The 11,003-nt window shown below is 42.3% G+C and overlaps 2 protein-coding genes, 2 long non-coding RNA genes and 1 other non-coding gene across 7 annotated transcripts in view; 1 reads left to right on the forward strand and 4 right to left on the reverse strand.

Moving 5' to 3' along the window:
- Positions 1 to 11,003, reverse strand: part of LOC127609428 (uncharacterized) — a 353,255-nt gene that overhangs the window by 162,982 nt on the left and 179,270 nt on the right. The window lies entirely within an intron of this gene.
- Positions 2,455 to 4,952, reverse strand: mrpl28 (mitochondrial ribosomal protein L28). The gene is made up of 7 exons (XM_052079301.1): positions 4,808 to 4,952; positions 4,695 to 4,724; positions 4,064 to 4,355; positions 3,841 to 3,993; positions 3,157 to 3,291; positions 2,989 to 3,075; positions 2,455 to 2,832 (listed from the first exon to the last, which is right to left on the reverse strand). Exons 3-7 carry the CDS (start codon positions 4,346 to 4,348, stop codon positions 2,737 to 2,739), a joined length of 756 nt encoding a protein of 251 aa, XP_051935261.1. The 5' UTR covers positions 4,349 to 4,355; positions 4,695 to 4,724; positions 4,808 to 4,952; the 3' UTR covers positions 2,455 to 2,736.
- trnastop-uca (transfer RNA opal suppressor (anticodon UCA)) lies at positions 5,707 to 5,793 on the reverse strand. The gene has a single exon. It is a non-coding gene; the product is annotated as a tRNA-Sec (tRNA).
- Positions 6,099 to 9,898, reverse strand: LOC127609376 (zinc transporter 1). 3 transcript variants are annotated; one of them, XM_052079242.1, is made up of 6 exons: positions 9,677 to 9,894; positions 8,932 to 9,160; positions 8,660 to 8,826; positions 7,894 to 8,306; positions 7,334 to 7,521; positions 6,099 to 7,039 (listed from the first exon to the last, which is right to left on the reverse strand). In XM_052079242.1, the coding sequence occupies exons 2-6, from the start codon at positions 9,156 to 9,158 to the stop codon at positions 6,796 to 6,798; spliced, it is 1,239 nt and encodes a 412-aa protein (XP_051935202.1). In that variant the 5' UTR covers positions 9,159 to 9,160; positions 9,677 to 9,894; the 3' UTR covers positions 6,099 to 6,795. The 3 variants fall into 3 exon arrangements, with proteins under 3 accessions (XP_051935202.1, XP_051935201.1, XP_051935203.1); XM_052079241.1 differs by having other exon boundaries at positions 8,660 to 9,160; XM_052079243.1 differs by having other exon boundaries at positions 6,891 to 7,039; positions 7,334 to 7,531; positions 8,660 to 9,160; positions 9,677 to 9,898.
- Positions 6,891 to 7,642, forward strand: LOC127609422 (uncharacterized). The gene is made up of 2 exons (XR_007964552.1): positions 6,891 to 7,047; positions 7,281 to 7,642. It is a non-coding gene; the product is annotated as an uncharacterized LOC127609422 (long non-coding RNA).

An 11,003-nucleotide genomic window follows, 5' to 3' on the forward strand; every position in this document is an offset into this window, starting at 1 on the left:
AAAAAATGACCATGTATAGTAAGGAATTTTTGGCCGAAAAAAACCCAACCATGTATTATAGTATGGCGTTTTTAGCCGAAAAAAACGACCATGTATAGTAAGGCATTTTTGTCCGAGAAAAACGGCCATGTACAGTAAGGCGTTTTTAGCCGGAAAAAACGACCATGTATAGTAAGGCATTTTTGTCCGAGAAAAACGGCCATGTACAGTAAGGCGTTTTTAGCCGAAAAAAACGACCATGTACAATAAGGCGTTTTTAGCCCAAAAAAACGACCATGTATAGTAAGGCATTTTTAGCCGAAAAAAAAACGACCATGTATAGTAAGGCATTTTTAGCCCCCAAAAAACGACAATGTATAGTAAGGAAATTTTTGCCGAAAAAAAACAACCATGTATAGTAAGGTATTTTTGGCCGAGAAAAACGACCATGTACAGTAAGGCGTTTTTAGCCCCCCAAAAAAACGACCATGTATAGTAAGGCGTTTTAACTCGAAAAAAAACGACCATAATATAGTAAGGCATTTTTAGCCGAAAAAAACGATCATGTATAGTAAGGCATTTTTGACCGAACCCCCCCCCCGACCATGTATAGTAAGGCATTTTTAGCCGAAAAAAACGACCATGTATAGTGAGGCGTTTTTAGCCGAAAAAAAAACGACCATGTTTAGTAAGGCATTTTTAGCCCCCAAAAAACGGCTGTATAGCAAGGATTTTTTGGCCGAAAAAAACCAACCATGTATAGTAAAGAATTTTTAGCCCCAAAAAACGACCACCAAGGCATTTTTGGCCGAAAAAAAACCGACCATGTATAGTAAGGCATTTTTGGCCGATAAAAACGACCATGTACAGTAAGGCGTTTTTTTTGCTGAAAAAAAAACCCCCAGACCATGTATAGTAAGGCGTTTTTAGCCCCACAAAAAAACGACCATGTATAGTAAAGCATTTTTGGCTGAAAAAAACGCCCATGTACAGTAAGGCGTTTTTAAGGCGTTTTTAGCCCATAAAAACGACCATGAATAGTAAGGCATTTTTGGCCGAAAAAAACCCCGACCATGTATACAGTAAGGCATTTTTAGCCGAAAAAAACGACCATGTATAGTGAGGCGTTTTTAGCCGAAAAAAACGACCATGTACAATAAGGCGTTTTTAGCCCAAAAAAAACGACAATGTATAGTAAGGAATTTTTGGCCGAAAAAAAAACAACCATGTACAGTAAGGCGTTTTTAGCCCCCAAAAAAACGACCATAATATAGTAAGGCATTTTTAGCCGAAAAAAACAATCATGTATAGTAAGGCATTTTTGACCGAACCCCCCCCCCCCCCCCGACCATGTATAGTAAGGCATTTTTAGCCGAAAAAACGACCATGTATAGTGAGGCGTTTTTAGCCCAAAAAAAAACGACCATGTTTAGTAAGGCATTTTAGCCCCCAAAAAACGGCTGTATAGCAAGGAATTTTTGGCCGAAAAAAACCAACCATGTATAGTAAAGAATTTTTAGCCCCCAAAAAACGACCACCAAGGCATTTTTGGCCGAAAAAAAACGACCATGTATAGTAAGGCATTTTTGGCCGATAAAAACGACCATGTACAGTAAGTCGTTTTTTTTGCTGAAAAAAAAAACCCCAGACCATGTATAGTAAGGCGTTTTTAGCCCCACAAAAAAACGACCATGTATAGTAAAGCATTTTTGGCTGAAAAAAACGCCCATGTACAGTATGGCGTTTTTAAGGCGTTTTTAGCCCATAAAAACGACCATGTATAGTAAGGCATTTTTGGCCGAAAAAAACCCCGACCATGTATACAGTAAGGCATTTTTAGCCGAAAAAAACGACCATGTATAGTGAGGCGTTTTTAACCGAAAAAAACGACCATGTACTATAAGGCGTTTTTAGCCCAAAAAAAAACGACCATGTATAGTAAGGCATTTTTAGCCCCCAAAAAACGACAATGAATAGTAAGGAATTTTTGGCCGAAAAAAAACCAACCATGTACAGTAAGGCGTTTTTAAGGCATTTTTGGCCCAAAAAATGACCATGTATAGTAAGGCGTTTTTAGCCCAAAAAAAAAACGACCATGTACAATAAGGCGTTTTTAGCCCCCCAAAAAACCGACCATGTATAGTTAGGCGTTTTTAGCCCAAAAAAATCAACCATGTATAGAAAGGCATTTTTAGCCGGAAAAAACGACCATGTATAGTTTAGCGTTTTTACTAAAAAAACCCGACCACGTATAGTTAGGCGTTTTTAGCCCAAAGAAACGACCATGTATAGTAAGGTGTTTTTTCACCCCAAAAAAACAACCATGTATAGTAAGGTGTTTTTTCACCCCAAAAACGACCATGAATAGTCAGATGTTTTTAGCCAAAAAAAATGACCATGTAGAGAAAGCTATTTTGGGCCCCCCTCCCCAAAAAAAACTATAGAATACGTTTTTAGCCCCAAATAACAACCATGTATCGTCAGGCTTTTACTTGCCGAAAAAAACGACCAAGTATATAGAAAGCCATTTTTTCACTTCCCGTTAAAAGAGACACAAAACCAAATATAAATGTGAATTTTTTTTTTTTTTTAAGATTTTGTACAAGCTGAGAGAATGGACAGCTGCTGTACAGTATTTATGCCAGTGTTGAGTGTTCTTCCAGCCATGCAAAGAAGAGGAAATGAGATAAATAAGGGTTGCTTCCTGTTTTCTGTGTCTCTCACACATTGACACACATAGATTTCACTTGTTCTTGTTCATTTGTTTTCAGTCAGATGAGGCTCGGACAGTTTTTGGATGTGCAGCTCCTCTATCAGCTTTTCCGCACACACCTTGAACTGCGGCTCGGGCTCCTGGCAGGAACAAACAAACACACACACACACACACACACACACACACAAACGCGCACACACTCACATTAACTTTCACACTTTCTATTTCAGAAACAGCACATGCACATTTCTTTTGGGTATGACGGAAGCATTTTGTTTCATTGTGATCATGTGACCTTGTGCTCCAGCTGCCTCTGTTTCTCCACAGCTTCTTCCAGAGTCAGTCCTACCCACTCTGCCTCGTCCTCGGGGATCTCAAACTGCTGCTCAGCGCGGTGACCAAACACAAAATTGAATTATTTCGTTGGACTTGCAACGCTGAACATCCGAGCGAAGCTTGTTACCTTGTATTTGTTGTACACCTTGTCTCTTGTCACTGCGTCGTCTGGATACAGCTGAGTGTCTTTGCGAGCCAGGCGGAGTAACATGGCCCTCTTCAGGTCCATGCCCAGTTTGGAGTTCAGATCTTCCTTTGGCGTCTAACACAAGTCAACAGACAAATAATGAATGAAATAATGCTGTCCACTAGGGGGCGTTAATAAACAAAACAAGATGTGTTACCAAAATAAATATGGCCCCACGTGTGTTTCAATACTGACTGATTACAATTTTAACTGACTGGTCGGCCCATGTATTTATCAGTTTGAAATAGGGATGTAACATCTCTTTTCAAAAAAAAAAAGAGCCAATAGAAAAACATGACAACAAAATGACCAAGTGTATTTCTCCATCATTGCTGTTGTTCTGTACAAAAACACAATCATTTTTTACAATAAAATTGTTTGACACTATTGTGAACTTTTTAATATCAGCAACCACCCAACATGACAGGGGTAATTATCTTATTGTTAGGTTTATTGGCATGTTAGAGTATGTTTTTTTCTGTCCGACCGTACAGTATCAGAGAGGCACTTGCTGCACGGCCTAAGCCACACCTACGCAGGTTTCGAACATTTTTCTGCAGTATCTAGAGAGTGTACATTTTTTTTTTAATTGTGTAAAATTCGATTCACAATCTTCTCGCTTACTTTTAGGATGTAAAAATCAAATCCAAAGGCAGCGTCGATCAGGTCCAGGGTGCGCGGCGTGACCGTGATGGTGAACTTGTGGTCCAGGATCTCGCTGTAAAGTTCTTTCTTCAAAAGCTGTGGCTTCCACGTTTTTGGCAGGCGATTAGACATCTATGCAGGTGATGGAATCATCTTGGTAAATTTAAAGAATAAAACAGAAAAAAAACTGGTACACACTCACTTTATCGTTGTGGGCATATCTGAAGCCCGAAACGAAGCCCTCGCCACCCCAAAGGCCGTTCTGCGATTCTGGAGGGTAGTAGATGGGGATCGGGACGTCCTGTACTCGTTCTTTTTGACCCGTCTTGTGATTGAGACGATACTGGACCCCCAGGGGCCTCCAGTGGACCGGCGTGGGCTCCTTTAGCTCCAGAGACTTCAGGTAATGCTTGGGAAGCCGGGCGTAGATGCCACTTTTCAGCTTGAGGGCATCCCAGATTTTAGAAGAGTATTTATGGAGCGGCATACTTATTCTTAAAGGCAAGTGGGAAGAGAGAAGTCATTATTAAATTGATTCTTGACCTGTGATAAGGAGGTTACCTTTAGTGGTATGCAAAAAATCTTTCCCCAAATATAGTTCAGTCCTATTTACCCTTAAATCCCATACAGTAGCGCGTAATCTCTGATCTTTTTCACTTTTTGTACTGTGCGTTTTAGTCGAAGCATTATTTCCATGCATTTTTTCTTTGTTTTCTTTATTTGAGCGCAGTGTTGTGCGACACTGTTACATTAATATTGATACAATTTAATATTTAATGGGAAAACGCTTGCAAGGCTGCACAATTGCACGCAGTATAAAGACTTGTACGTACGTTACTGATGGAATACCTGTCACGATGAACCTACCACCAGGCGAAAAGATGATTAATGAAATAATGAAACATTATTTTACATCATCAGGTAAACTATGAAGCATGAGTCTTACCAAGTAAAATCAAAAGGGTATTTTACATCCTGATAGAAAAACACCAAGCTGCAAGGACATCGTGGAGCTTCGCTAACTTCCGCATTGTTTGACGCTACGTCACAACAACGATGATTATTATTGGCTGCAGCGAATATTCATGTCGTTGGTGATTGGCTAATATTTGACAGTTTTATCATTGGTGGCATGGACAAACTATTGTCGTTGTTGATTGGTTTAGACGAAAGCGGGATGGTCCGTGACGAGAGGGCACACAAAATTGTTGTTCCGGGCAAACCGGACGTGGAACTTAAAGTTTTGTTTTTCAGTGTATACTTTTTTAAAGTCCCCTAAGAACAGTGGTTCTTAACCTTATTGGAGGTACGGAACCCAACCTGTTCATGTGCACATTCATCGGACCCTTTATTAGTGAACCCAACCTGTTCATGTGCACATTCATCGGACCCTTTATTAGTGAAAAAATATTATTTATATTATTATATACATCTAATTATTATACGGCATTTCTAAGGCTTAGAAATACCATAACTCACATTACGGTTTGTTTGTAGCTTGAAAGTGTCGCTGGAATCTAAAGCATTTTCTGCTATTGCACTGTAATTTCAACCATTTAGTTCAAATGACACTTTCGTTTCCTTTGATCACCGGTGATAGTGACAATATAGGAAATAATACTCATGAACTAGATCCATATAGCTTCCCTCGTCCCTTAAAATTTGGTATATATATTTGAGTTGTCTTTCTTATGGCACTTTTATTTTGAAGGATGAGAGTAAAGCCCTGAATACGGGATGATGTCAACAGTCTCGTTTGTCAATATGAGCAGCGCGATCACAGGAACGATTAAAAGCTCCATTAAGTGATTGAAACAGAGTCGCCTAAGAATAGTCGTAGTGGTTCGCCCGAAAGGTGGAATTGAACCACTCTGCCGCTAAGCAGCTACAGGTTTGAAGCCTGCACCCCGGACCACCGAGGCTCATCCGGGCATTAGAGCTAAGAATCGGTTGCTTATATATAGAGTAGAAATGCACTGCTGTCACTTAGTGACGGTTTCCAGCTATTGCGGAACAATGACATATTTTAGTTTGTGTTCATGAATCATTTTGCCTATAACAATTTACGTCGACCGAGAGCTTCCTACTCGAAAGTTCAATTCTTAAAAAAACAAACATTTGAAAAATATACGACATCAGGTAGGCGATGTTTCATGCAAAATACTTGCATACTGATTGGTGGTGCTGTAGAGAAAAGGCGGAGACAGGTGACGTCATAAAAGGTAGCCAGTTTCCAGTTTCATATGCGTTGTTTTTTAGTAATAGATAGATCGATAGATAGATAGACAGTCGGGGCGGTTGAACATTCCAGTTTTAATAAAGTATCTGATAAGAAGATTTATTTATTGTCTTACAATTAAGAGATAAACATTCAACCATTATCTGAACTGCTTGGCATGCTGGAGCCAATCCCAGCTCTGTTCGGGCATGAGGCAGGGTACACTGGTTGCCAGCCAATCACAGGGCACACATAGACAAAAAAATACATTTGCCCTCAGGATCACACTGACGGACACTTGGGCAATCAATAACCTAACATGCATATGTTTGGAACGTGTGAGGAATCCAAAGTAGACTGGAGAAAACCCACGCAGGCCCGGGGCGAACATGCAATCTCCTGACCTCTGTACTGTGAGGCCGATGTGCTAACCAGCTGACCACCGTGCCATCAAAGAGATAAGCAAAAGTACACTCAGCCAAGCATTCCCCCCTCGTCTCTTTGCTTTCTGACAGATCATAACAGTCACTTTTCTATACCTTGACTTTCCAACATAGATTACACTCAAAAACCCAACTCTTCACTTTGCTATCTTCGTGTTGATCATGCTATGCTATCCCGGGCATCAGACAGTTTTATCACACGCACAATTCAAGTGAGAGGTTTTTCGTTCTTACATTACAAAGGGTAGATGTTTGCTTTTCATGCATGTCTTGTTACAAAAATGAAACAGGACTGTCTTGTTTTAACAATTTTTCCATGACAGGCTCTTGTGGCAGAGGGCAGCACACGTGGGTGTCACAGAGTTTATCACAGGCCAAGTTGCAGGTTGGCACCGGAGGTGGGCATGTTGAACACTTTGGGAGGGCAGAAGGGGGAGCAAACTCAGGTTGGACTGTGCAGCATCTCACCCCGACGTTCTGCAAGACCTTGGTGACCCCCGACATTAGATCAGCACACCTGAACATGTGAGTGAAAGTCACGTTTAGTACAATTCATGTAACGTGCACCCCTCCCAAAAAAAACCTAGTGAGTCACTCCTGCAGTTTGTCATTCATGGTGAGTGATTGCTCTAGTTAATTGCGATGCCGTACCTCTCAGTCATTCAAATACTAACCATTTTGCACCCAGAAAACTATTCCAGTAGATGACATGTGATCATTATATTTATATGAATTACAAATTATGAATTAATTTTCAGCTTTCAGTGAACCTGAGAAGCATTTTTTAGAAGGCGGGAAGAAGCTGGAGTACCTGTGTATGGGAAAGGCATTGTGACAGAGGATGTGGACCGAGGCCACCACGAACGAGTCGTACAACTCCCAGATGTGGAGCTCGTGCACCTCGTCCACCCCAGGCACGCTCCTGATCCGCTCCCTCACCTCCGATAGGCTCACGTGAGGAGGCGTGGCCTGCATCAACAGCAGCCCGTACCTGTGCATCTGATGAGGGCTATACATAAATGTCACACACGCAAATACAGCAATACCATGATATTTAAAATGAAAACATGATTAAATAACATACAAAAATAAATACACTGGTTTTGTCACATTACGTTAATTGAATGGCCATTGTGTTGTTGTTCGCGAGCTCAGCTGTGCCATCAGTTTCAATCAACAGCAGGTGGCAGTACAGGACAAAATGCCATGAATAGAAAATGGTGTAACTTAATTCTTATTCCACGAACGCAACATCAACCAGAGTATCATGTTCACACTGGTGGGGGGAACATAATGTAAATCAAATTTTGAATCACACTTCTGTAAAACGAATCAAATGGAGTCAGCCTATATTCGTTTTCATGGTCATACCTGCGGCACAGCTGCGGCCACCAGAATGATTGCAGCCAAAATGGCAAAGCTCGGATCCAGGTACACAAGGAGGCTGCAGGCCTCCGGGAAATGTGGGTAGTCGGGGCCCACCAGCAGCATGACCAAACCATTGACCAAGACCAGCACCGATGTGGACAGATGCTGCACCACCATCACCACAGAAGCCGCACACATAGTCAGCGGCTGCCTGTTGCCCTGAGGGTGTTCTTTGTCTGTCTTGAGCTCCTCAGACGTCTTCTCAGCATCCACGCCTCTTGTTGAGATCACCCGGTTGCAGAAGATGAAATCCCTGTTACGGAGAGAGCACGCAGTCGTCCCATGCTGAACTCCACTGGCTTCACACGGGCCTCGCACGGCCTCACCCGCCCCTTCGGAGCCCTCCTGAGACATGGCTGTGAGAGAGAATAAAAAAACAAACAACTACTTCAAAGCAAAAAAAGCCTCACCTGAACATACACTCCACTGTACGTCAAAATAAAAGCACACCTGAACATACATTATATTATACTTCGAAGTACACACATGGAAAAACTTGTTGCAACCATCGAGTACAATTCAAGAAATAACCTAACATCCCCTCTAGAAAATATTTAAGTCTTATCAATAGATGGGGTGTGATACGATTCTGTGTATTTGTGGTCACTTTTGAAAGAGTCATGAAACTATACAGTATAGGGAAATATTTTTTGTTGCCTTCAAAAGTCAACAAGGGACAAATACGAGCCAAAGAAGTTTGAAGCGATACCTTTGTGGTTGACTTCAATGTAACACTCATGCTCCCCTTCAGCACAGGCCTGTGCCCCCCGCCGCCTCCGTGTCATCCCGAACATCGCGACGTTGTGCAACACACCGACAACCCCCACCGCAACTAGCAGCCAGGGCCGCTCCACAGGATGCATCTCCACAGACGAGCTGGCCATTTCCAACAGGCAGGAGACGCACAAAGAGGTGAGCAGCAGGGCTAACATAAAGACCCCCACCGGCTGTCTCCTGCCGACAGGGTGGAACATGGCACACCCGAGAGGGCTGACGGGATCAGTCGTCTCTGAAGACGGCCAAGTGCTTGAACCAGAGGGGCTTGCTGGCTTCTGAGGATGAGGTAGAGCCATGTGACCGAGGACAAAGAGTGTGTGGAAGCCATCCATCAGCAAGATGAAGGACCTGCACAGCTGACCGGTGATCAGTTTCAGAACCAGCACAAGGACGGTGATGCCCAGCTGGCACCACTGTGACACCTTCTTCATATCTGTATAGTAAAAAAAAAAAAAGACAAAAAAAAGAACAAAACAAAAAAAAAAACAGACATAATGAATGTAGAATGTAAAGAATGAAACGACTTGTGTGTCATGATTTAATGCCACAATCCAATTCAAAGTGCTGCTCCTTCTGGTGCACCCGCCTTGGCCACAGGGAGACAGTATAAAACAATCTCATGCAGACACAAAGAAGAATTGTACTTCTACCACTACTTTAAGACACTCGGATGTCAAGTCAAGTACAACTTTATTGTCAAATGTGGGGAGGGGGGGAGAAGAGAGGAAATTTCATCTGTGCTGTATGTTACAGCGAATCACTAGTAGACATACGTGCACGGTAAAGTCAATCAATATATTACTGCTTGAGGAGGCATGAGTTTGTACTTTGTACAAGTCGTACATTTGTACGACTTGTACAAAGTACAAATGCCAAATTGATAAAAAATTGACCTAGCGTTCGGAGATTCGCAGTGCTACATTTAGAACATGGAAAAAGTCATCATTACCTGCGAGGAAGAGGACCTGTGAGAGATAGTGAGTGGACGCTCGTGTGTGCTCGAATCCAGAATCTTTCTTTCATTGTATGCAACATTTCCACACTCCTCCTCCTTCACACCGTTACTCCCTCCTCTCCCCCTTCCACTCTTCACTCTTCTAATCTCTGTCATGTGAGACAGGGGGAGACAGTCGCAATCGTCCTCCCTCCAATCTATCTGTCTATCGCCTTACAAATAGTCTCAAATAGTGGGGCGCGCCCCCCTTGGGCCGTTGCTCAATGCCAGCGCGGTGGCGTGTACTTTGGGGGAACATGCCTTTTTTGGCCGGACGAGAATAAAGTGCAATTGCACAACCACTCCAGCAGTTGGCAGTGGCGCTCTCAGAGTCAGAGAATGCGCAGGGAGTACATGTATTGAGATCTCTGGTGGAGTTTTTTTTTTTTTTTTTTTTGCACCAAATAGGTGATATGAAGTTCGGCAAACAAACCCTCAAGAGACAACATGAAAAAAATGGAACAGGGATGAAAAGGCTGGCGGTTTTTTTGTTGCTTAGCTTCACTGTCACTCTGGAATGACCTCCCAATGAACATTCGGCAAGCCTCCTCGCTGCCCATCTTTAAAGCCCTCCTCAAACCTCACTTGTATTCTTTGGCGTTCGACTCAGCATGACTTAGATTTGTTCTTGATTTTACTGCTTGGTGCTTTCTACCGCCTTTATTACCGATTCGTCTTAGTGTTTATTTTGTATGTTAAATCGCTCCATGTACAGCACTTTGTATGCAGCGATGGCTGTTTGAAAGTGCTCTATAAATACTGTTGACTTGACTTGACTGCAGTGGGAGATGAGGAAAGACGACCGGTGTGTATGCTGTGTCTAAAAATGATGACAGCGGACAGCATGGAGGCAAATAAATCAAGGGGCCACTTAAAGACATAACATCACAGTCACGCCGATAAGCCGCTGTAAAAGCAGTGCACCGCAAAAAAAACGTGCTGGTTGTAACTGTGAATCCCGACTCCGTTTTGATTAAAAAAATAATAATAATAAAGAAAAAAAATCTGCACAAATTATTTTGTTCAGTTTTGTTTTGCAGACTAATGTCTTTTATTGCCTTGGTGGAGCGATGCAAAAAAAAGTCCTGATAAAAAACTCATTGTGTTGTATGATTACATAATCACATCATCAGATGCAGGGAACTGCTTTCTTAGTGGGTGGCAGGGGGAAGGGGGTCAGTGAGTATTAAAAAGCTTGTGCCGGGGTCCGGGCCAGGGGGTTTTATTAGAACACGACACGTTTAAACTAATAGCGTCACGTTTCTGTTTCCCTGGCCATGAT

Source organism: Hippocampus zosterae, chromosome 10, assembly GCF_025434085.1.
Source record: "Hippocampus zosterae strain Florida chromosome 10, ASM2543408v3, whole genome shotgun sequence".
Classification (NCBI taxonomy): Eukaryota; Metazoa; Chordata; class Actinopteri; order Syngnathiformes; family Syngnathidae; genus Hippocampus; species Hippocampus zosterae.

Bases quoted from the DNA above. Each gene is read 5' to 3' on its own strand.
- mrpl28 (XM_052079301.1), bottom strand. From the start codon at position 4,348: ATGCCGCTCCATAAATACTCTTCTAAAATCTGGGATGCCCTCAAGCTG. The intron at 3,292-3,840 runs GTAAGCGAGAAG...GACTTGTGTTAG, and splicing joins TTGATTTTTACATCCTAAAA to ACGCCAAAGGAAGATCTGAA. The intron at 3,076-3,156 runs GTAACAAGCTTC...CGCGCTGAGCAG, and splicing joins AGGTGTACAACAAATACAAG to CAGTTTGAGATCCCCGAGGA.
- LOC127609376 (XM_052079241.1), bottom strand. From the start codon at position 9,158: ATGAAGAAGGTGTCACAGTGGTGCCAGCTGGGCATCACCGTCCTTGTG. The intron at 8,307-8,659 runs GTATCGCTTCAA...TCTCTCTCACAG, and splicing joins CATTGAAGTCAACCACAAAG to CCATGTCTCAGGAGGGCTCC. The intron at 7,040-7,333 runs GTACTCCAGCTT...TCACATGTTCAG, and splicing joins AATGCCTTTCCCATACACAG to GTGTGCTGATCTAATGTCGG.